The 25550-nt window shown below is 46.0% G+C and overlaps 1 protein-coding gene across 2 annotated transcripts in view; it reads right to left on the bottom strand.

Annotated features, from left to right (window-relative positions):
- Positions 1 to 22472: 22472 nt before the first annotated feature.
- The window catches only part of LOC128297683 (protein cortex-like), a 35700-nt gene continuing 32622 nt past the window's right edge, over positions 22473 to 25550 (bottom strand). Inside the window, exons 3-6 of one of the 2 annotated variants that reach the window (XM_053033369.1) lie at positions 24691 to 25540; positions 24467 to 24634; positions 23343 to 23462; positions 22473 to 23270 (exon numbers count right to left, since the gene is read on the bottom strand). In XM_053033369.1, coding sequence (XP_052889329.1) covers positions 23041 to 23270; positions 23343 to 23462; positions 24467 to 24634; positions 24691 to 25540 — 1368 coding nt within the window. In that variant the 3' untranslated portion in view covers positions 22473 to 23040. The remainder of the gene's footprint in view (positions 23271 to 23342; positions 23463 to 24466; positions 24635 to 24690; positions 25541 to 25550) is intronic. The other variant, XM_053033370.1, reaches the window with a different exon arrangement.

Genomic DNA, 25550 nt, shown 5'->3' with positions numbered 1-25550 from the left:
AACCATATTTTAATGCCTGGAATCCCAACTTCACTCCGTTAAAACGTTAGACTATCCACCCTATTGCCAATTCCAAAATACAAAGTGCAACGAGACGATCAGTTCAGCCATCAGGTTGATCGAGCCGACCTTACCCTCTTGGCCGTGTGTGCGTTTGTGTGCCGTTGTCTCATCGGAAAGTCGTGCCGCCATTAATCCCAGATAATGAGAATACCTTCAGTATCTACCAACTTCACAACATCGTTTGGCGTTACCTTCTTCGGAGAGGATTACAACCGACAATGGGTGGGATGTCCGTATCGCTGCTCAAACGGACACTCCCAAATTCGGCATTGCAAAAATGTTTCGAGTCCATCGTTACGGCGATGTCCGAGCGGGGTTTTGCGTTCGAGTTGGCACGATTCGCTAATATCTGGCAATAGATCTGCATTCCACGGGAGCCGTACAATAGAAGCTAACCGAATCGAGATGCATTCATGCTCGATTGGATTGCTAAATTACACTACTGGCTTGCTGTGAGGCGATACGATAAACAACACCCGTCCGCAAGCGAACCCATTTGTACGAAATGAATGAAAGAATCGAACTGGAATTGCAAGTTCAATAGATTTCGGAGTTGCTTTGTGCGTTTTTCTGTTATCTTTTTTGTTAAAGGAATGGGTTTTCTTTATATTCAAAGAAGAGTATGGTCCCAATCTTTCGTTGCCACATTGTATTTGTGCACCAAGTCCTATAAAACTAGAACATTTCAGAGACCTAAATTTTTTCTTGGACTCTTTTCGATCAGTATTAACAAACAAAACAGAAACCAACTCTGTTTCGGAGACAATGACCGTATTATGTGTGTCAAGCGTGTATTTATCTGTTCATGCCAGTGTGTACTTAAGCGCCGTTTGACATTCCAACTGACAGAAGGTGCCTCAACTCAATCTCGAGATGACAGCGGACGATAAATCTATCCTTCTTGCACCCGAATATTGGCTCATGTGGCCGATGCGAGAACGCAACGAGGGAATGCCCACGCAAAACACCGAGCACGTGGTCTGTTGGATGCTTCGGCAGTTCGGCATTTCCATTCTCAAGCCAGCAAGACTCGAAGGTGTTACTGAGCTGCGTCCGTTATCGTCAGCGTCAGTCATTCGTTTGTATCGTTTCCTCTGAAGCTCACGTTTCTACTGCTCCAACCGTAAGGAACCACTCCACTCCAGCAAGAGCTCGATGACAGAAATACGATTATTCTGATGTGATCCAGGCGCCATCGCCAAGCGGCTTCCATGCACGATGGACACCGTGCTCCGAGAAGTCTTGTGTGATGTTGATTTTCATAATTTTCAATCTATATGTACAGACTCAGCTGAGGAGCGCGTGGGCTTTTGTCTGGTGGTGCTGTGAGTGGTGGACCAGTCATCATCAAGCAACGATTTATGCTATTGATGTCCGGTTATGCAATAAAGTTGTCGTAGGAACAGAAAAGCAGAGGAGGCTAGCAGAGTTCGGGCTTAATGCGAAATTTGTCTGGTATGTCTTGAAGGAAGTGCACAAAAACGGTACTAAAAACCTCCAAAAAGCGACAAAATAGTTCTGCTGATCGAGTGCCACGGGACAACTGAGCCTTGCAGGACGCATTATCGCACAGCCACATGTCGATGCTGTCAAATTACGATCGGAGAGTGTCGCGCCTTCTGTATCGGACCCACATTAATGCCGATCGATAGCCATCGTCTAGGACCGTCTAATGAATAATCGATGGCGTTAAGATAATCCCTTATATGATCTCATTCGCGTCAACCCCGGCAGCTTGTTTGCTTTGGTCGCTTATCCCCGGGAAATCGGCCCCTCGCGAATACCTCGCTGTTTCCTTCTCTTTCCCGCTTCGACGGATGACAAGTGTGATTGTCACTGTTTTACAGTGCCGCCGACACTATCGAGCGATCTGTTATCGTACAAACAGTGTGCAGGCAGCGTTAATCTCGGCATCGTCCGACCAGTGACTGAGGATCGAGTTAATGTGGCCTCTTAAAAAGGCCTTTCACCGCATTTCTTCCGTTAAAAGGTGGGGCTGGCGTAAACGATCGTGTCGGTCAAGGCTTGGGAGTTCATGCTTGCTATTTTAGGCTTTTCCTGAAGTGATGTATGTGTGTTTGCGTCCAGGTGCATTCCAGGAAGGAACTCGTGAGCTGCCGGTTTTGGGCTCGACATGGGTTTGGAAATTGCTTAAATGGGTGTTGGTCTGGGCCATAACATTGGCTTGGCATGTTAACGCCATCATTGCATATGATTCGCTATACTTTGGATTGTGCATCCATGTGGTTCGATCTTCTTTAAAGTCCAACCGGTTTAACTTGAAATGTTAGCATGGACAGGTTCAAAGAGGCCAGGAATCTGCCTTTTCTTTAGGTGTTGCTTGTTTTAAAAAAGCTTGTTTCGATAACTTGTTACTAAAAGCAAACTTCGTTGTAGGATATAATGTTTTAGTATATACTTTTCTATATTTAGTTTTAATAGTATAAATGTTGCAGCTCACTTCTTTTAAATCCAGCACGGTTTTTTTCCACATACAACAAAACTTACCAGCTTTCTTCTGCTTTGGCCTTTGACCAACTTTTGCTCCCGAACGGCAGCCCGCACGAAGGTGTGAAAACATTATTCGATATTATTTATAGCCCCGCGCACCATGAATAATGGCACTTGATACATCGAGTGCATCGTTTAAGAATGGCTGTTTTCCATAAACATAGCAACATGTTTATGCATAGAGAATTGTTCGAGTGCGTATCGCCCAGCCATATATCATGAAAATCTCTTTGCTCCACTGTGTTCCAGTTTTGTTACGCGGTGTATTCACAAAAGGGAAAAAATCGCACTTGGAAACGGTGTAATGAGATGCAAGTACACTGTTTAATGTGTGCTTATGGCCTTTTAAAGAATGTAGCATTTGGAGCAAACCATTTATCGCTTTTTGCCTAAGTTGTGTAACTGGCTGAGTTTCAAGGAACATCTAGATGAAATTATGTGCATGAGACAAGCCTTGTGCCTAACACGATAAGCTTACATTGCATTTATAATTGATCTTGCTTTACTTTACTAAAGAACAACCATCATCTCCGCAAAACCCCAAAAAGCCCCAAAGAAGTTAAAATTGGCTAAACAATTCTCCATCGAATTAAAAGAAATATTCAAGATTGGTTCATAACCAAGTAGCAATATAACAACAATTATTATTTAAGTTTTTGATTTCTCTAATGAAACTTCTACCGTCCTATCGTGAGAAAAATATGCTTTTCCCACGGAACGGATATCCGCATCAGATTCATATTACTAGCTCAAGCAATTGGCAGGAAACGGTTTGTTAATGAGCAGTACACAGTCTCTCGATTAATAATTATGATTTCCATGCACCTCTTCTAGATGTAATCTACGCCAAAGAAAAAAGGAGTGAATATTGCAATCAAAGCATTCATTGAACGAATTTCCTCACTTCATCCACATCGGTTTACATGCCTAATCTTGGGAGGCTCAAATCGAAGGGGCTTGATCTATCTCGAATCGATTTCACCTTTGCAAATACCTTGACAATATATTTATTCACCCCGCCGTGGAAAATCACCGCAACTAACGCTTTGCACGCCCTTTCAACGGGAAGTCTCATGATCTCGTTTCGGACCAGAAATGAACACATCGAGCCGCGATCGGAACAGAGCGATCAGCTGGAAAACAAATACGACAAGCGCATATCAGCGTGTCAAGACAAGAGGTCGCGTGTAAGGAAGCCGACCAACATAAATAATAATTAAATAAGTAATCAATTAGTGCGCGTGAACGCGTCCGGACACTACCAGGCACGGACTCTGGCACTGGACGTCCGAGGTGACGTGTGATTTATTGGATTTTTCAATTCCCTCACCATGCATGCGCCAGACTGTGTGACCGCCTGCTCCGTGTAGGGCGTTGAAATGTACCTCACCTGGATGACTCAAAGCAGCGACATTTCCTTGCGAGCATAATCGCAGCAGCACAGCACTAACCAGCAGAAAAACGCGATCTGTTCCGTCGCGGGACGCGTGGCGTGCCGAGAGCGATAGATTTATGGTGAGGGTGATTAATTCGTGAGTGGATTGTAATTTATCGTTACCCAAACTTGGTACCGAGATCAGTGCGACGGACCGTAACTGTATCGGTTTCTAAAACATTCATTCGGATTAATTGCATTATTCGCCAGACGGCAAGGAAGTCCCGTGCAGAAGAAAGGTGGTTGAGGCTTTTTTTCCGTAATCCCGTTGATAACTTCAGAAGGTTATTGAAGTTGGTTAACAAACACCCCTTGGATTGCTGATTCCAATGAGCGATGAGAACTTTACAAAAGTTCATTGAATACTGTTTGTTACAAGCGTTATAATGGCTGGCGATGTGGAGTAATGAGTTATTAATTCGTTTCAAGCACGAAACACTCATTTCGAGAATGGTTCCTTTGATTTCCTCATTTCTCAACATGGCACCGAGTAGAGGACTTCACGGATCGAGCTTTGTCATATTCGGCACAAATATAAACTCTGGTGGCGTGATCGAGTGATAATAAAATGCTGCTTACAAATCGGTGAAACTTCCATTGCTCGAAGCAACCTTACGTTCGGTTTGATAATTAAATGATCAATTATTGTAAATAGATGTGATACATACCTCAGAAACGTTGGTTCCTCCGGTTAGGTCCTTAGCTGTGCAAACGGTTCCCCATTCTCGATGGCAACCGATGGTTTTGTGTCCATTTCCAACACTGCGGGTAACTTCCAAGGCTCCAAGTACCTCCGTCGACGAGGAATGTTGATGCAATCGATCCAAACCCCAAGGAGGTCGCGGGAGTAAAGTAATAGATTTATTAGCGGATTGATTTATTTATTCATTCTGTCCACACCATATGGAAGTCGGGCCACGTCCACCAACGGAATCGCTGGAGACCTCACGGAGAGTCATTCGAGAAGAATTCGCCCAACGCCCGCAGCAAAGAACCACAATTGAATAAAGTCATGAGTCCTCCCCAGAGCGATCCCATAATCGCTTCACTCGCCAACTGGCCATTGGGTAGGCTGGAATCAATCGAACTGACCGCTCCTACAACGGCCTGTAATGGGATCGTATCATAGCCGTTTTCGGTGCGACGCGTACGGGTACATTACGGATTTGATTTATTGGGACAGTTACATCCATTAAACCGACTTCAACAACTCGTTTTGCGCTGGAAGAGGAAGAGCATGTGGATGCATTTGCATAAAGTGATAGGTGACCGGTAACCTGTATGATATCTTCCAGCAGCGGATGTGGATCCGTCGTACCAACATATCGGATCGATATTGCATCTGGTTTGGACGGTTGATGGAGGATGCGTATGCATGTGCTGCTTGTTGCTTTGGAATAACTCCAACGAGAGCATGCGGATGAGCTCGATGCTGACTGGAGATCGCTGATGGTAAGGCATCGAGCGATCGGAAGTGACATATCTGCATCTCTGGCAACGGTCATAACAAAAGTATTGGGGCCTGGTTTCGTCCTATCAACCATGTTGCACAGGAAACATGCACAGAAGCATTGTTTGCTCTGTCACACAGTCGATCGCGCACGATTGATCGTGCTGATGTTATTTATTGTTTTGCTCCACCATCGTCGAAAAGATCAAACACATTCCGACCAATAAATATCATGCCATGTAAGCCACCGGCCAGCGACAGATTGCTCACCACAGTGGCCCTCGCGGCTATTGATACAGATCATGTCGGCATTATAAATTACGCCCCGATTGTTTCAGCAATCCATCACACTGTGAGCCTGCTCGAAGGTTTGGGGACGAATATCAAACTGTCAACTTGGGAGTCGAACTCCACAATGCTCCAATCTGATCTGCTCTGCAGGAGGGAAAATCGTGAAATTTGTCCTCACCCCTCATTAGTCATGTGGACGACGTTGCCTGTGGTCCGGTAGACCAAGGAGCGAACCGGAGCACTACTTCCACGGCATCAGATTTGACGTAGGGCCATATTGGGATCCCTTCAAGGGTTTCTCTCCCGCGCAACGTGGTTTGTATGCGCGTATATTATAAATATTCAAATTATTCCAGCTGCGCTTTTAGTCACAGTTTTGCACGGAGTAATCGATTGCGATTGTGGAGCTCGATTTGGGGTGGAGTGCCCAAGACCATAGCCAACGCCACTGCCATCTTCCCAAAGCCATTTGACCGGCCATTTGAGGCGCTTTCGCGTCCATACAGGGGTTATCAGCAAATTGTTCGAGCAAGTATCGACAACCGGGAGCCAAGAAGTCCAGCACCGGACCACCGGACCACCGCGCACTAAACGCCACCCTGGGTAAGCGGCCCGAGAAGACCGAGACCACCGGGTGGAATAAGTTTAGTACAGCGCCGAACCCTTAATCAAGCATTCAGATGCATATTTAAAAATGCTCCGGTTTCGCGTGCAACAGAAGCTCGACCCGAGATCGGCCATGAACCATGAGGACCGTTTCCTGTTGGCACTGTGGGTAAGGGGACGGGTGTTGTGCTTCGGTTGGAGTTTACTGACCATAAAATTATGATATGCAAATTTGAGAAATTCTCCGCCCGTGCTAGAAACACTGCACAAAGCTGGCAATCGTGAGCTGATTTCTATCGATAGCTCCGGAGCGAAACGAAAAGTAAACAAAGCGTACGAAACGGATTCGAAAATAATTCATTAGTTTATCTTGCCAACACATTCATTGGAAGATCGCAGGAGGGAGCCCTGTGGCAAACGTTTGCCATTGCCTTTTAGATGAACCGGACGGACAACAACGGCCATTAGAGTCAAACATTTCGCCACCCCCGGAATGGGAATTCGAGGAGTTATCGATTATGTGTTTTGTTACGTGTTTGTTTCATTTTATTCGTGCTCAAATAACAAATACTGCAGCAAGAAACTTGGATAAACAAATCCACCTATTTTTTAATGACTACTTAAGCACAACTCTATATTATTTAATAAAGACGATATGTCGTCTAATTCTACTTAAAAATATGATAACTTTAATTGCTCTAGCAAATCTCCGCACACAATTCACAAGGATTGTATCCACCGCATATAGTATCGATTACTCAATACTTCTGTATCACGTCCGGATCTTGTCACGATCGGCACATTTAATTGCACTCTACGATACCCCCCACCAGTTCCCGATTGTTAAAACCCCTTTTGGTAGTCTTTGTCTTAATCCGATCCGGAAAACTGGAAATACTCGTTGCCATTATCAACGCTCCACCATCGTTCTTAACCTGGCGTGCCGCAACTAATGCAACACCTGGCAATTGCAGGAAGATTGCAAAAATTGGCAATGGTAGTAGCTAACCCGGGGACTTGTTCACCACCCCGGCTCAGCGGCGTACCAATCCGAACCCATCCAGTTTCCTCCCGGTACGGTACACCTCCCGCCGTCACTTAATAAAACAAACGCTAACGAGAGTTATGATTTATAAATGCGAATAAATTAAAGATCGTCAGTCGGGGATGACAGATAAATTTAGCCGAGCGCTCGCGCGCTGTTTTACAGCTGCCGTACAGCTCCGTCAGCATCGAACGCTTTTGGCGACGGCTGTAACCTCTTCGTCACATCAGCTAACGTGCCGCCTCTGTTCCCTGAAAGTTCACCGTTGGCTTGCGGGCAACCGAACGGGCCGCTTGGTCGCGAAGCGAAGGATAGGTCCGTGATCAATCTCTGGCTTGCCTAGGCTTCCCCTTAAGACATTGCACGATCGTGGATTTTTTGTTTTCGTTGTTGTGCCGGGGTGTCAAACAGATCGTGCCGTACGGTAGGTTCCGGCGGTGCAGGAAGTTTCAGCGAGAGAATCAATGAATATCTAATTATTCACGCGTTCTCACTCCTGGAAGACTGTCTTTCTGGCTTTCTACGTCTTGGCATGTGGCTCCCCTCTTACAAACTGATGTTTTGTGCTACCGACTCGCCTTTGGTGGAACGCTATGCGCTCGTCATTCGCAATTTAATTTAAACCGATCATGATTTAGATGCTCTGGTTGTCGTGCTCAGGCTCGGAAGGAAAGCGGTCTTAGCACGAGCCACGAACAAGCTTTCCTGCCCGTGTTGTGGTGTGTAGCTTGCAACAAGGGAACAAAGTTTCAATTAATTTAATTCCGAGCTGCACAAATCATGTAATGCCACCGTATCGGAGGGTTTGAATCATCGGAAAATTGAATTATGTACAGTGCACCACCGTGAGCGTGTGGCTTTGTGGTGTGCGGTTCGTGTCTTTGAGTCACCCCACAACACCGTGCCTACCTAAAGCCGATCGGACCGGCTATCCTTTTGTAATGAGACATTAGTGTTTTAATGAATATTTTTTTCCAATTTCTGCTCGCAAACTTTTGGAGGCCCGTGTGTGTGTTGTTTGCTACGGTACGCACTAATAATGGGTCATTTTGACGGGAGTCCAACGCTTCGTACGGCACGCAAACCATCGCAACCATCCACTGATAATCTTCACGTGACATGAAAGAGGCTTAATTAAAACTAAGCGTTTACCCTTCTGTCAGCCTCACCCGTTGGAATGCAATTTGTCCCGAGGGGGGGATGTTGTCTGTTGGTGCCCCTGCGGGAATATGCAACGACTGTCACTCACGGCATCTCTCAGGCGAAGGGGAAAGAATCTTTGTTTTCTGCAGCAGTTGTCGCACGGCAAAACCAGATCCGGAGTGAGCGCGTTGGCAAATATTTATGGATGCTGTCCACGCACTTGATCTAAGTGAGGCTCTTCGTGTAGCTGTAACCGTGTGATGCTGACACACTCGCACACCGAGTTTTTTGCTTCCTTTTCTGCGTGTGCAGCCGATCACGCGGTGAAGATCCAGCGTGAAGGACAGAGTTTATGGTTTCGCCTCACTATTGCGGGGTTGTGAGTGTTTTTTTTCTTCCTTCCATACCATCGAGAAGGTATCACACTTTGGGTTAGCAAAAGCAACGTCCAGCAACACGCGGACGTCCACTATTCCGCTATAGACCTGCAAAATGACACCTTTCCCAGTACAGAGTTCACGTGTTTTTTTGTTTGCGCTTAATTCTTCGTCACAACCGTTGCCCGCGATGGGAGAAATGGGAATCATATTACCCAACGAACGGTTTGCCCAACATTTTGCTCATCACCAGCACACGCGGCTCGGATCGGGCGTTAAGCGCACAATATTATTCGCGGTGTCGCAGACCATGACCGCCCTCTTTCCAGGTACCACCTGCTGGCACGGATAGCGCTATCTAGGACGGCCATCATCTCGCTGTGGCATAGCATGACTGATATCAGTTTATCCCTTTGCGCGCATTCCAGCGCAAACCGGTCCGGCACATGAGTCACACGTGGCTCTCGCAACCGAATCCGAATCCGGCCCCGGCGCGTAAAGTGCAACACAAGTGACAACAACCGCGCACTAGCGTCGATCCCCAACTGGTGAAAGCTAATGAATTATTTCGGTACAGCCGGTTAAGTAGTGCGAGCGAAAACAAATTGTAATTTAACACTCCCGGTGCTGCCACAGCATCGGTGCACGGTGGTGAATAATTACCCCTTTATCTGGCATGTCGGGAAGCGAAGATCCAAGCGTGGTAACGTGCTGCTGCAGTATTATCTCACCCAGCGGGTTCAAGAAAACAACCCCCCAGCAAAGCGCGAGGGGTGCGATAGGGTTTGCGATGTTTCGGTCGCGGAAAGTACACGCGAGAGATCGCGAACTGCAAATGAAGTGTGGCGGAGATGTGCATTCGGGCAGCTTATCGCTGCAGCGCTGTGTAAACTCCTATCGCACGAGCGATGGTGGAAGGATTTTATCGCTCGCTTATCGGATGATAAATTTACAAACAGCAATGCAGCTACTGTTCCGAGGCAGTGGGCGCGATTGCCAGTGTTTGACCTTTCGATTGAAGGCGATTGCGCGCGGGCGATAGCGTTTGACTTTGACAAGTGGCCAATAATTAAATAGCCAAGGTGTAAATAAGCGCACAAAATTTTAATATGCTACTTATGCTTATCGTCCTGAAGCATGTGGAATGTCAATCTTAAAGAGGTAAAGGTAAGCTCCATTTTAAGGATTAATTTATCTCACCTTAGGGACTCAAGCCTTACTGCAAGTTAAATTAAATGTGTTTTCACTTATATTTAACTATTTTCTTTCCATTATTTCATCATTTTTTTTTCAAAATATCTCTACTACAGAAACCTTTGGAATTTACTAACGAAAACAACATAAAATTCCTTTTTCACAATCTACTCTTGATCTCAAAGTCTTATCACTAAGGAAGAGTGGTAATGTAAAAATAGTTTCTGGTCAACTTTTCACTGACTTGATTTTTCACTACATGAAACTAACTTATAATAATTGATTCCTTTCCAATCCCACCAAAATACACCTTCCTTCTAATAGTACCTTTTTGATCGTTAGTCCTGCTTTGGTATCCGATTAAGCTGCTTAAGCGGCATTTTATTCGTACACATGTGTCATATTTGACCTATCCATCATCTTCAAACGCCATTCGTTTAAGAAATTGGTCCATTTCGATTCGTTTCACTCAAACTTTGCTAAAAACTCTATCCATCATGTGTAAATTCGATGTGGCGCCCAAACATCGAGCTACTCTTTCAATCCAACAGAATCAACACCACAACGAAATTATTGGAATTGCTCACATCCTCACCGAAAAACGAATGAATTTCTTTTCCAAATTCCACGCCCGTTGTGCGGTTTGTTTATAAAAGAATAAAACATCTTAAATAGCTTGTAATCAGTCGTACCATCTCTCGAAGCTCGACTGTTTACTGTCCAACAAACGGGCCGCATCTTTTCCTCCGCCCGACACGTTTTCACTCGGTAGTCGATCGGCACGATGACACGACATTTGCTGACCTCGCCTTACACGCGATTCGGTCACCCAATTCGGTACACCCGGAGATTCCCGTTTTTTGCCCGGCGAGTACCACCGGTAGCCCGGTTAGCGACGGCTTCTTGCCTCTTTCATGCGCGAACGTGAGGCAGGCACGTGTAGCAAAGCATGTAAGGTACAACTGAACCGATGCCGGGTCGAAAACATCCCTGCATCCCTACGACACGGAGACTCCACCGTCCACGAAACCCGCACCAAGCGTTTTGCGCAACGTGTTTTCTGTGATCTATTGTGTGCGATATCGGCTACTTAAACGAACCGCCACGGTACACGGCGCTGGGCAGAGATTGGCAGAACCGAACGAGCATAACCAGTGTCAACAAAACATTACCCCACGGCCGCGCTGTGCAGTGTTACAGTTTTAATCCCCGTTTTGAAGCGGGGCTGTGAGTATTTTTTTTTTTGCTTTAATACACTCCAATTTAAGTAACATGCACTAATGCGCTGGTACACCTTCAAAACACCAAATTATGAGACTTTTGACATTAATCCTAAAACGGTTTCGGTGGGCACATAAATTACACGGTCAGCATAATTTAACGCTTTTGTTTCGAAGCGCTGGCCCGCGTTGCACCGTGGTTGCGCAGCATCATTGCGCGATCACTGTGCGACCGGTGCGACACACCCCTGGTCGAACACAATCGCTCCCAACACAACCACATCGTGCACTTTATGGATCATGAGATGCAGACCCCGCTTCGGCCCCTCTGGCTCTGGTTCGGCGATCGCCAGTTGGTACCTGTTGAGAGCGAACCGACGCGAAAAGGACAAGGGTTGTGCACTAGACACTGTGCAGGGGAAAAAAAGAAAATGATCACCCCAGAATTGGAAGACAGAAAGACAAAAAACCACAAGCCCTTTCGCCTTTACCCCCCTCTCCGGGTGGCTCCGGGTGGTGCATGTGCCGGTGGACGGGTGTGCAATAAATTATGCAAAGCGATTTTTATGTCCCGAATTCAATTAAACGACAGCAATGAATATTTATGATAGTGTAATTGTTCTCGCTCGAACTCACCGTTGTCGAGAGTGTTGTCACGTCATCGATCAACAAATCGCGCGCGCGCCCACCCTCCTCAACCTCTCGTAAGATGCATCCAAATCTCGAAATTCGAACATACGAAAATGCATCCCTTGGAAAAGTCTTTCCCTTCCAAACATCCCCATCGGCCATCTTAAATCACTAACTAATACGTTCCCGGTACACCCGGTCCGGAGTGCAGTAAATGTGTTTTCTAGTTCTATGTTTTACGACCGATGGTACGACCAATCTGCTTGCCATTTCTGCTTGCGCCGCAATCCAAAATGAGATGGAAATTTATAGAGTGGTAGTTTTACGGTGGCGACGCTTCTGCCGGTTCCAGCCTTCAGCCTCCACGTAGCGAACTACTTCACACCTTAGCACACCATAAAACTCCGTCGTAAACAAACGTCCACCTCGCACAACCCACGGGACCATTTGCTCGGGAGATTTTTGTTTGGTGTCAATGGGTTGATGAGCCATTAAACGTAACGGACCAGGCCGTCGCTCGCGTCTAGACCAGCGCGCCACACTCAGATACGGTTGGAGTAGTTGGACGTTCCTTTTATCCTTGCCAGACAAGATTAAAAGCCCAAACCAGCCCGCGAGTGAGGTGCGGGTAAACTGACTCCGCTCGGGTTTTTCCTTACGAGTAGCAGACGCGTAGTGGATCGTCATCGAGATAAAAAGGCAATAAATATCCAATTCGAAGGCAACCCAGCCTGGGATGCCAGGCATTAGAGCTGCCGGAACACGAGTGTAGAAACAAATTCGATCGTGCATCTCGGTACGCGGTGCTGCTCCAAACATCGCAACATTGTATCGGCGAGGCAAGGTACTCCCCGCGCAACGGAAGGCTCGAAATTAAGTTCTCACTACCACGGGGCGACGCACAGGAAAATATGAAGGCGGATGGAGAAATATTATTGATAGGCTCGATAAAACAGCTGTTCGGTGGTTCATAAAACTTGTTCGCCGTAATGCCCAGCCCAGCCAACGGTTCCGATCGGTGTGTGTTTTGTGGGGTATGGGTAGCATGGGTTGGAACTTCAGAAGGATCATGTCAAAATGAGCTGTGTCACGCCATTTAGCATTGTGAAACCGTTAAAGAAGCATATTCATTCATAAATCGACCCCGCTCTACTACATGATCGTTTTCCCCCACAAGTGGGATGTGAACACGGGAGATCAGCCGTCATTAAACAAACAAGATCACTCTTTGTTTCGATTTCCGATGACTAGTTTTTCAAATTTCAACATTCAATGTGGAATTTAATTACTTATTCTTTATAATATAATATAATATAATATAATATAATAATATAATACTGATTCATCACTGGATAGGTCTACAACGACTCTTTTTTCCTTCGGGAAGTCCTGGAGCAAGATCACCTCATGAAATGCGAATATATCGTTATAAAATTCGTGATTGCTACAGGTCTTCAATACCAAAAACAAGTCTTTAACAAAGCGTAATAAAAACCTTGGCCCAAGTTCTGTGAACCCGAAAGAAGAGAAATTATGAGTGATCATAAAGCATTACTGCGGGCAAAGAAACACAAAAACAAATCGCACTTGTTAATACAACAAGACCACGATCATTCCACCTATTTGTTCCACGAACTCCCTGCCTCGACGCAATCAAAGGTCCCGTGTCCCTTTTAGCGCTTGATTGTAATTTGTCAAACCGTCAGTCCATTTCGCACTTGATTAGCGATCTATACGTACAAAACGCCATGGATATCATGCGGCCGACTGTATTTTACACCAATACCTTCCCAGCCCCGCAAGGGAAGGACTTCTACCTCGGCGCAAAATGTTCGCCGCTTCGAAAAACCGTAGCGCGCTGGATGTATGCTTTCCCCCCGAGGGTGGACACCGTTTTTCGCGTACCAGGATCGGCGCTATCTGTTGAAAATGGGAAAATAATAATTGTACTTCACACGCCACACAGCACGGGCCGCTATCGGGGTGCTGGTATCGACTGGCTGCATTGCATTCCTTCGAGGGATTTGGAAGCTTGTTAATACGCGGGTGCGTTTAAAGGAGCGTCGCCGCTTTTTGGGGCCAACGCCGTGGAAACTGGATTCAAGCGGCTAATCAAACCGGCACGAGATTGATTGAATCGTGTTTTTTTTATGGGTTAGCGTGTGTACTAGAGACACTTAGCGCTTAGCAGGAGGACCCGCGGGCTAGCAGAGCCGGGGCTAGCATAATGAGCTTAAACCGTGTACGATCAGTTATGATGTCGCGTGAGGCGCTGCGTTTATCACCGTTTACTTTCACAGGATTAATTTTGTTTTAAATACCGCTAAAATCGAATCACTTCTGTCGACGCTTCGGAACTGTTGATTGAGTACCACTGACTCCCGGTGATAATATGGCCAGAGAATAAAAAACATCATGATCATAATATTATTAAATTAAATCCTCTTAAAACATTCATAAAACATTATAAAACAAAACTAATATTTAATGATAATTTCAAGATCCATTCGTGTTTCTCAAAGAAGCAAGAAAAATCCAATATTTTCAACGGAACTCCACTGAAAACAGAGAGAAAAACTTCTCAAAGCAAAAACAAACTCCCTTAATTTGACTGTCATTTTGCAAAATCAATTACACATCGCTGCTGTAAGTTGACAACGATTGTTTAACACGCTTTAATGGCTGCACACAAAAAAAAATCCGCCCTTCTTGTTGTTTCTCTTGCAACCTCTTTCACCATTGTCGTGACAGAACCATCGACACACAGTCATACAATTGTCACGCGCTACATATAATTGCATGTTGCACAAATTAAAGCTTTCCCATTGCACTTCAATTAGCGCGGCTTGATTCGCATTGTTATTGGCGGGTGTTTTGTGCTTGCGCTTCTGGCATATTGATTTCCCCCGTTTTTTTTTGTTTTCTGTGCTCATGCTAACACACATTCTCAGCCGATGATGATGATGCGGCCCGGGTCTAAAAGGCGTTTTCATAACCGCCAGCGTGCACTCCGCAACCCGCACACCCGTGACACGATCAGGTTGTTTAGAGACAAGCATGCCGGCACCGATAAAATCAATGCGCGATTGAACCCCCAGAAGCAACACATTCAACCGCACCGAGAGAAGTTGCCGTAACGGCGCTTAAGACAGCTCCTCTTGGCGAGTCTTCCAATATCTTCGATCGGCCAAACGGTTGTGTGTGAGCCTTTGGGAGGTTGTTTTATTGTTCGTTACAGATTGCTTTTTGAACGTTCGTTACTATCCTCCACGATCCTCGCTGATCTGGCCCTTTTAGTTTAATCCTTACTAATTGCAACGACAGCTACCACGGCATCAGCAACGCTCCCGCTTTTCCCTAAACTTTTTTTGTTCCACTGCGAAGGAATATCGCTTGGACTCCCTCTCCCCCACCGGGGGCTGTTTGTGATGTTTCTGCAAAAGAAGGTGCGCAAACTGTCGATATAGCTAAAAAAAATGGCAACATCGAAATGGTACGGCAAGCGGCAAAACGTTTAAGTCATCGGGCAGTGCGGTCGCCCGCTTCCCAATCCCTGGCGGGCATTAGTGACCGAAGAACAGTACACAAACGATTACACAGCGCGGTTCGATTTTGCTACAGGAAGCGATGGCAATTCCAGCCCTGAGGGGTTGGTGTTTAATTGTCATTATTAATCAATAGCGCTGATTATTCGATGCCGATCACCAGCGGGTACTCAAATATTCGACCATAAAGCGAACGATAAAACAATTTTGTTTCTTCTTCTTCGTTTCGCTTTTCCGATTTTCTCAAGGTACATCTAGATGCCGTCCAGAGGCGAGGAGAAAACAGTGACGGAGTCTCTGTTCTCCCCGGGGGCAGGTTTTGTTGGCTGAAAGCTGCTGTCGATGAAACTTCCAAGCTCGATCGTCGAAACGATGATGATTAACGCAATCAACCGGCTACATAAACACACACACGAACAGCACGTACGAACGCCTGCCCGTGTGCAACAGTGTAGCGAACGAGTTTTAATTAAACGGATGACAAGAAGCGTGGTGACGCTTTTGATCAGTAGGCAACACAGTCTAACATGCGTTTCGGTTTAATTTGCGCTCATACGCACGAGAGGTTAAACATGAAATGCGGTGCAACAGACTGGAACAGTAAACCTCTCCCGGAACGGGATCGCGCTTCTGGCAGTTATTGATGAATTTAATCCGAGCAAGCGATTTTGCCGTCGGGTTGCAGAAACAAAACTGGGTACAATGTAGCGAACAGTATGTTTTTCTCACAGTGTGTCATATTTGATTTGCCATTTTATAGGAAAAGGAATGTCACAATCAGGGACGTCTTTCAGTAACCTTTTGCTATCAGCATGATGTCCGGGGTGACTTTTATTCTGCTGATCGACACTACGTGCTGCTAATATGTGATGAAGGATGGAGCCCAGCATAGTTTGTTGCACGCAATGAAACCCTTGCTATGTCTGACGCATTCCATCACGAATTACTCTCCTTTCTGCAAGTAAATGATCGTCGTGGGAATTGTACCCGTGATCTGCGCTCCTCGGCGGTCCATATTAGGTAATAACGTGTTAATTATTTAATGACACATTGCCTAAACATTCCACCACCATTCCAGCTCTCCATTGCGTACCACGATCCTGTACAAGAAGTGATAATTACCCTCGTGATCCTCGAGCTGTGGCGCCTTGCAAGAGTATCGCGCGTCTGAACAGGAAGCCCGTTATGTACCTTGCACGTGAACAACCTGTTGTGCTGGGGCACCCTCCATCGAGACAATTCCAGTCACAATGTGTTCCTCTTGCGATCATTTTGTTAGTTTCCCTCGCTTCTCCATGCACCAACATCACACGGACATTAATAATAATATGTCCCCAAATCGCTGATACGTGATTATTGCGGATCTACCGACTAGCCCGAGCGCACGTACGCCCGTGGTTCCGGTTCCACCAGGTGGACGCACCTTCAACATCAAAGGACTTGCAGTCGGGACCTACCTATGCAGAAAAGCAACATGGTCGTGGATTCGAGGAAACCCCAACGCAAGGAGGCAATATTCCGATAATATCCACAATTAAGTGAAAAAGAAAATGCACATTCATATAATGCTTGATTTATTGCAAACCCCTGCACCGCATCAGTTGCACCGTATTAAAGTTAAGTGTTATTTATGGTCCAATTCGACTACTTTTGTAATATTTTTCCTCTTTTCAGTGGAGCCAGTGCAAGAGAGATGGAGTGCCGAGGAATGTATTCCTAGAGACCTTAAGCCCAAAACGCACAGGTTGGGAAATGGAAATTCCTTCCCCCATGTGCGATCCCTATCGCGTTCTGTACATGTGGTAGAGAACGGTTGGCGCACGGCCCGCAAGATTTATGGACGTCCGCTGGAAAAGACGAAAATCCACCTCAACCATCCGCCGGCACCGTGAAGACGATTGAGCTAACAAAAACAGCCGAGGATCAAGCAATAAAAATCGTTCCGCTGATAAAATATTTGCTAACCAGTTCGTGGAGCAGGAAGGTGAATGAATATCCCCAGGAAGTGGTAGTGGGGTATCGGGTATAAGCGAGCTCCATTAAGAGACGATATCCAACTGGAGCGTACAGTAATATTAAGTGTACGTGAACAGAGACATCAAGGCCCCTTACGACGGATGATCAAGGTTGCTTGAAGAGGTGAGTAAGCGTATGAAGGAGGTGATCACTTGAGACAACATCATGTCATACGGTCCTTTGCTAGAAGTACTGCCACAATTCGTGACTGTGTAGAGCACATTTCATCGGGAGACGAATGGAAAAGAAATACAAAGGTGGCGACAAAACATCGAACACGTTAATCATCTGCTTGAAGATCACATCAAATGCTTTCGCAGGAAGAAAATCAGAAGCTAGATCAAACAACTTAATCAATCATCAGTCATCAGTGTGTCCAATGGATCAACCATTCCGATCGGATCTACGTAATTCAATGCCCTTCATCATACCACACTTTATACGTGAGTAGAATTCCAGACTGTCACTGTCATTACTGTCCCATTTCATAACTAAGTAACAGTTTTTATGTTGGTCTCCCCCATCCCGCTCTCGTAATTGAGTAGAGATGTTACACCGATGTAATGTTACAATAAATCTTCCTCTTGTTAAGCGATTTGAGACGATCGTTCCGTAGGTGACATCCACTAATGTTGCCCTACAAGTTCGTGTGACGTTCCATACGGCCGTAACGTCAGACTAACGTGTACAAAGTGTACGAACGGACCAAACACAGCAGGCCCTTGGGCACTCTCCTCGCTGACCGCAGACACCAGTATGTGGAGGTGTGATGTTGTACCAGAGATGCTTTTGTGACAACCAAACATAACCGCAGAGTGTGAAGTTTTATTTTCATAACCGCAATACTCCGCAATTATCGCGCTACTTATGACTATGATATGACAGCATGATAATCTCTTGTTATGGTGTGTGATCCCCGAAGGAACGAACGGGTTGACGCACGACTAGACATAACGCTACAGGACTTGGCAAACTACAACCGGAACGTACGATGCAACATTGTTGCACTAGACTTTTGATACGGATACCAACTCAACCGCACCATTAACGCCCACACTAGTGGCCCAAGGGGAATATTGCAACATTTTCTTCAAGCTCTCTAGATCTAAGGTCCAGAGTACCCTCCAGAGGCACAGCCTTGATAAATAGCACTTGAAGGTCGGAACAATGTGATCGTTCGGTATGGAGGCCTCCATTGAATTGGAACTTGAATCTAGTGCAATGCAAGCTGTCAGTGACAACGATACACGGAAGTTAAATGAAGATCTCAACACTATTGCAACTGTTTCAGATGCCAAACTATCGATTAACTTTAATCCCATCGGCATCTTCTAATCCTAAAGATCGACTTCTACGATTCGTGCGTGCAAGACTTGTACTCAAGGTGAGCTATCTTGCTGAAGGATCTCACTGTACCTATCGCATTCCAACAGCACGTCCTATACAATCCCATTTGGAACAACCATTTGCCATACGCCATCGGCTATGTTGTGGGGTTTACCTGTGCCAGCCCTGCTCCCTTTGCCGTTCCCTACCATTATTTTGATGTCTTAATTGTCTTCTTCATAGGGCTCTTCTCTCCTCATATCTCCAACTTCCCTTAATCTACTCCACGTACAGATGGGAAAGCATTCGTATCAAATCTACGTACAAATTCCCACACGCCACATGATCCGAGCGGTACACGGAATGTTTCGAGCATACCGACGACAGTGGAATCCAACTGTTGAAAGGCAAAGATTTATATCATCCGATGTGTCGTTGTGCGACTGTAGGAACTAATCGATGAAAAACGTTTTTGTGCATGCTAGCTGTGCAAGACATTTTGTTTTAGTAGGCTAACGTTAGAGCACGCAAAAACCGCCTTCATGGCATGCCTTACACACACTGCACGATGAAGGTTTTATTCTTTAAACACGACCTACATCCTGTTCCGCTTGATATATTTAAGGAATGTACGACTTTCTCTGTATTTTGCACTAGTCTGTTAGTGTTTTGTATTGTTTTCAGTACTCCAAAAACAAGTCCCACAAGCCAATTAAATCTCATCATTCCGTTATGCTACCGCTTGATCATCGTTCCATCTACGTTGGCAATTCTTGGTTGGCAATTAACCAGCAACTGATCCATATTTTAACGCTTAATTGCAGCATCAAATGATAACCTTTTGCAGGACAACAAATTATAACTAGTCGTAGATTTCAGTTTGACCATCCGAACGCCGAACGTGCAATTCCGTCCCGGACCTGGACAGGAAAACATGAAAACGATACCATCAATGGAATCCCACTGTGACAGGTCGTCCGATGACATGGTGGATTGCGTGCTTCACTCGGTCATGACATGACAAGTGATTTGCGCTAAATTAATTACGCCACTCCAAAGAAGGGCCACAGGATAGCAATAAACCCATAATGAACCGACATCACCGAGTCCCAAGCAAGTACTTCTCGCATCAATCAATGTGCTGGGAATTGATCGTTTCGAATGAGTCAGCTGGTTCCTATTTCGCACCGACACACCTCCATATCAAGCGAAACGAGGAAGAGGGTGGTGAATACCATGGTCGTGGACTCTAAATTTAGCTCCATTGATGCGTGTACTTGTACTGTCCGTAAGCACTTGTTTGCTTCTGTGCGTGGTTTGGATGAATGAGCGGAATTCTTTTTCAGAGCGGAGGAACTGAGGGATCCAGAGCGATGTCGATCACAAGCGTGAAGGATCCGTTTTCCACTATCTTAATAGGGCTACCATGCCACCTTTTCCAGGCCCATCTAGACTGACGATACAAGCTTTCATGCGGTGGCATGAGCCGACCATGCCTTCCTAATGCTACCGGTATTAACACAATATTTACGGTGCAACTTCGATATGCATAGCAACTGCATCTGCGTCGTCCAGGCCAGGATGTCCAGTCACGACACCCCAACGAAAAGGTGTTGATAATTTGAAAACTACATCGTGATCTCCCTTCAAGTGTGCACTCAATCGAATCGCTGACCGGCCTGAGCTGGGTTTGGTTCGGGATCTCCTCACAGCCCACACGTTCGCCATCGTGCATGAAGGGCTTCTGGCCGAGGGTTTGATTTCAATTTGTGCTGATGCATTAGTTTGCACTGCAAAAGCGAGGATGGATGGGCATCATTTCATTACCGGTGAATGGTTAATGTTGTCTTTCGTCGGCACAGCAAATGTTTTAGGTCAGCAAAAGGTAATGAAAGATATTCACTTTTCTTTCACTTCTCTGCTGCCTGATGCTGCTGCTGCCGGTAGTTAGAGTTTTGCTCTCGATTGGAAATATCGGTCGAACAGGATCGAGACACGAATAAAGGCACGATTTTCACCGCTTCGGTGAACTAAACGGCCCACAAGTGTGGTAACTATGTTCCATTGTACAAGGTACATTAAGTGTAATCACATAAAAAGGAAGTGTACTACACTTGTCCATAATTGAATTGCCTGCCAAAAGTAATCGTGCCGAGCAGGGTTAAATGAATTGCGCTCAGGTTAGCAACCATTACGTCCAATGCAGCGAATAACGGAAAGAAGAAAGTGAATATTTTATTTCATCTCTTTTAAAACGTATAGTTCCGCGGAGATGATTGGCGACTCGTATAAATGAATATTTCTCGAGAGGGTCAATGTCGTGACCTACAACACGCTGACCACCGACAGGTGGACAGTATCCGACCGATGCTACCGTTCAAGACATCTTTCTTGCTGCGTCTGTGGTCAGACTCTCGATTCACGTACAAAACGTTTGAAATTAATTGGTGCACCGCAGTGACGTGACATCTCGCAGCATAAACCTCACCCAAGCCACCTCATCATCAACGCAGAGAGTCCGGTTTTGGGTGAGCGGATTGGCAAGATTTACGGCCTCACTTTCATCAGCTCGTGATGGCTCAATCTAAATCAATCAAGATGAAATTTCAGTCACGAGAGGAAACCCGCTCGCATCGAGCTCGTCCGATCGGAACAACATCTCCAATCTTGACGGCATATCGAACGCCTAACGGGTTGATCTTCGCCCGACAGCGTCATAAAAGATCGTCACAACCGGGTTACCGGCAATTACAGAATCGAACGCAACCCAAAATGATGCCGGGACCGGCCCCCGAAGCCCAACCAAGATCAAAGAACGACGATAAAGAGGGATCCATCGGAAATTCTTCAGGGAGCGATTGTGTTAAGAGGTACGGATTCTGTGCCGACCTACGAGAACCTGTTTTGATTGCATTTCAGCACCACCGGTAAACAGTGCGATGATGAAAAAGACGTCGCCAGTCGAAGATCATTACCGTGAATCCGAACGAAACATTCCGAGCATCGTTATGGTGCGGTAGCACGCACGAAAAAGTGAGAAGGATTCGATCGTAAGAAGGAGATTGCAAAAGATAAAACAGACGATTGGGAAAACGATTCCGAAATATCACGTCATAGTCATTACGGAAACGGGTCGTTAGATAATTAAATTTGTCTAAATAGACATCTTTTTTAGATCAGCCGCTTGAACATCAAAACCGAGGTCGAAACAAACTGTTGATTCTATCACAGGAATGTCTTTCTGTTGGGGAAAATATCTGTGTCCTTGTGTTTGTAAGCTTCATGCAAACAACATTTGCTTCCGAAACGTTACAATCACGATGCCATTTATATGGTGCACCACACCATGGTAATGAGACAGCCACAGTGCACTGTCCATGCCCATCCCACTGCTATCACGAGAAAATCAAACTAAGCTCCCGGCCCGCCCTACCCGTGAAGCTACACTAGGCTGCCCATAAACCAAGCTTTCACTTTGCCTAATCGCATCGGTTCCACCGGCGTACCGGCTGTCCCGTACAAACTAACCACCGGACACGGATTGCGATATGAGTGGAGTTTGGATTAAGGTTGACAGGCTTGGAGTAGAAGTTTTACTAATTGATTATACAGAGCGGAGCAGCACGGTGGCAGATCCGCTTGGCATGGGGCTGTCAGGTGTACAAAATATAGCGGAGTTTTACATGCTGCACCTTTTTTCGAATGTGTCAAGTGTGGTGTGGGCTAGCAAAGTTACTGCCACACAGGGCAGCCCTAAGCAAGGAACAACACGATCGATGGTAGGAAATATTACATGACTATGAATTTTTCTGCACATAAAGGTCACAAGTTGCTAACAATGTTTTAAAGCTATCGCTTGAGGATCTATTAAATTACATCCCACACATAATGTTTCGACTAGCTCAAATAAATATTACATTAAAAATGATATGGAATTATATGACAAAAGGAAAATAACTCGCCTGTGACTACCGACGACTCAGCGGATTGCACAAACGTTCAGTAACAACTGTGCCTGTAATGTGTGGGTGGAAAAGGCTTGTCTTCATTTCCCTCTGCGTTCTGCAATTATTTATGTCTCTAATTTAATTACCTATTCGCATTCGATGACTGCATGCTTCCTCAGACGGACTCGTTCTCGCTCTTATCGAACCTGCAGTAAGGCCTACGAGACCTACGGGGAGCGCATCAGCGCATTGCCTTGAAAAGAAAACTCGAGGCCAGATCGCGATAGCTGGCTTCTTTGTTACGGTTCGAGTGGACGCGCGAACCTGCTAGCCCACCGACAACGGATCCACCCCGTGAGCTACTGCTACTGGCCATCGCTTCACATTGCAGTTTGGTCCTCTTGCACTCGTTCGACGGTGGGATGCCGAAGAAGTTCCAAATCGTGAGCGTTTCATCATATCCTACGCTGGCTGGAAGAGTTGGGAGAAACACACCGAATTAATGGATACTTCCGAAACCGACTCGAAATATCATGCGAGTACCGAGCTGTTTTCCATCCGGGCTCCACAGGAGTTGTACGATGGCGTCATCGTGATTGCGCATCACATCCACCACACGGTCCATCGAGGCGAGCACAAGTATTTCGGGCTGCTTGTTCGTATCTAGCGTCGGGGAAGAGAAAACAAGAAATTAGATTCAATCCAGCACCCGAGCGCACATTGCATCGATGCCCTTTGCTCCACCATTTTGCTGCTTTATTAAATTTGTATCATTAAATGCTATGTTGGCCGGAGGAAATTGCTTCCATTTCAATCTGCAGTGGCTTACCTGTGCACTCATCTCGATTGCGAATGAAATGAGCAAAGGGGCAACCACGGCCAGTGCAGAAAGGCTTCCCTTCCCAGCGGTGCATATCGCCACCAATCGCCAATGGCCACAGGGACCGGGACGATGTTATGGGACGGTTGTTAAGAGTTTCTGTACCAATATCAATAATTACGCGAGGGCACGGGTGGTTCCAGTTTGGTTCGATAGCTTTGTGGGGCACTTGATCATGATTATTAGTTTTATTACATTGTGCATTGAGATTTTGTAGCAAAAGGTTCGTTGGAGTATCGGTAGGCCGAGGGTTTGATAAACAAATCCACTCTTGAAACAAATGAAATATGGACTTTGCTTGGAGAAAGGAACCTTGTTCGGAACAGTTACATCAAATGAGTATCAATATTTTCGACGAAGTGATAATCGATCACTATAAAAAGATCATTCAGTTCGTGTTACTTTGTAGCATTTCAATGAATGTCAGCAACATCATTTACATTGGGCTTCTGTAAACGGTTTATTCTCAATGCTTGAAAATGATCCTCTGAAACGTCAAGTACACCTTTCTTTAACTGGGTCGGAATATGGAAAATATCAACCGAAACAACTACACTTGATCGTGCATGTAGGGATCTACGTTCAGATTATGACACCCTAAACATGAAGCGATGAAAACACCTGCGATAATTAATCAAACACTCTGCCATTGGGAACACGCGTCGTCGCTAGCACCTCATCGAAGCCCATCCCACTTTCGGTACGCTCCAAATCTAAAACGTTCCCTTTTGCCATCTACAACACGAGCCGACGATTAATCGCGTAATGACGTTTAATTACTACCTACCCGTGAAGGAATAGCACACGACCAGCTCGCCGGAAATCTTATTGAACGAAAGCATCGTCACGATACAATCGCAGTCCTGCCGTCGATAGTACGACACCACCTCGCGGCTCGGTACGTGGTACAGTGCGATCATGATCGGTTCGCTGTCGGCTAATAAAATTAAACATCCTGTTTTAGAGTTGTCAATTTGTGGGTATGCGTCTGTGTCCCACAGGCTCACTCACCGATAACAATCTCATCCTCACGCCATGGATGCCAGTCGATGAAGGCACACATCGAGCTGGCCCAGCAAGTAATCGGGGTAAGGTGACCACCGTTCCAGTACCAGATGTACAGCTTGCCAAGATCATCCGCAGTGGCCATGTACTTGAACCCGCAGGAAAACTTGATCGCGATGATCAAAGCCTTGTGGACGCAATAGTTGTTGTTCGGCGCGTCCTTGCACAGGCTCTTGGTGTGTATCGGTACGATTGAGATCTGACCGTTGCCAAACCCGCACACCACATTGTGACCACTGCCGTCCCAGATAAGGCAACTGACCGGGTGTTCCACAGGATCGAGCATTTTCAGCGCGCCATGGCTCCCGATAGCATTGGCCTCGACGTTCAGAATGTCGAGCCACGGACGGCTCATCATAAACATAGCAATCGCTAACCGATCGCCGGCCGGGTTGAATGCTATAGATGTCGTGAACTGTGCCCGCAGCCCTATGATCACATCTGTTTTGGGTTTCCAGATCACAAGCTTCTTACTAAAGAGTGCTGCTATCTGTCCAGCGACCGACCAGTCAATGATCTTGTGGTAGTGCGCCTTGATATTAGGCATATCATGCACTGCCTCTATGAATCCAATAGGTTTAGAGCGCGGGTGACAGCTCCAGTCCAGCCGCTGGATGTTACTGTACGTCGGACGAACGACACATTTCACCTTCCGCTTCATGGAGAGGAGACTACACACCTGACGGGTGGTACTATCGTTAAATGACAAAATGTTATCGTTTGTCGATACCAGCTCGAATACATTCCTCAGCACGGATGAGTAGTGGTGTGTTCGCCAGTAACCTGGCATATCCTTCTGAAACGAA

Source organism: Anopheles moucheti, chromosome 2, assembly GCF_943734755.1.
Source record: "Anopheles moucheti chromosome 2, idAnoMoucSN_F20_07, whole genome shotgun sequence".
Taxonomy (NCBI): domain Eukaryota; kingdom Metazoa; phylum Arthropoda; class Insecta; order Diptera; family Culicidae; genus Anopheles; species Anopheles moucheti.
The sequence above is the reverse complement of the archived record's forward strand: the minus strand, read 5'-3'. Positions and strand labels throughout refer to the sequence as shown.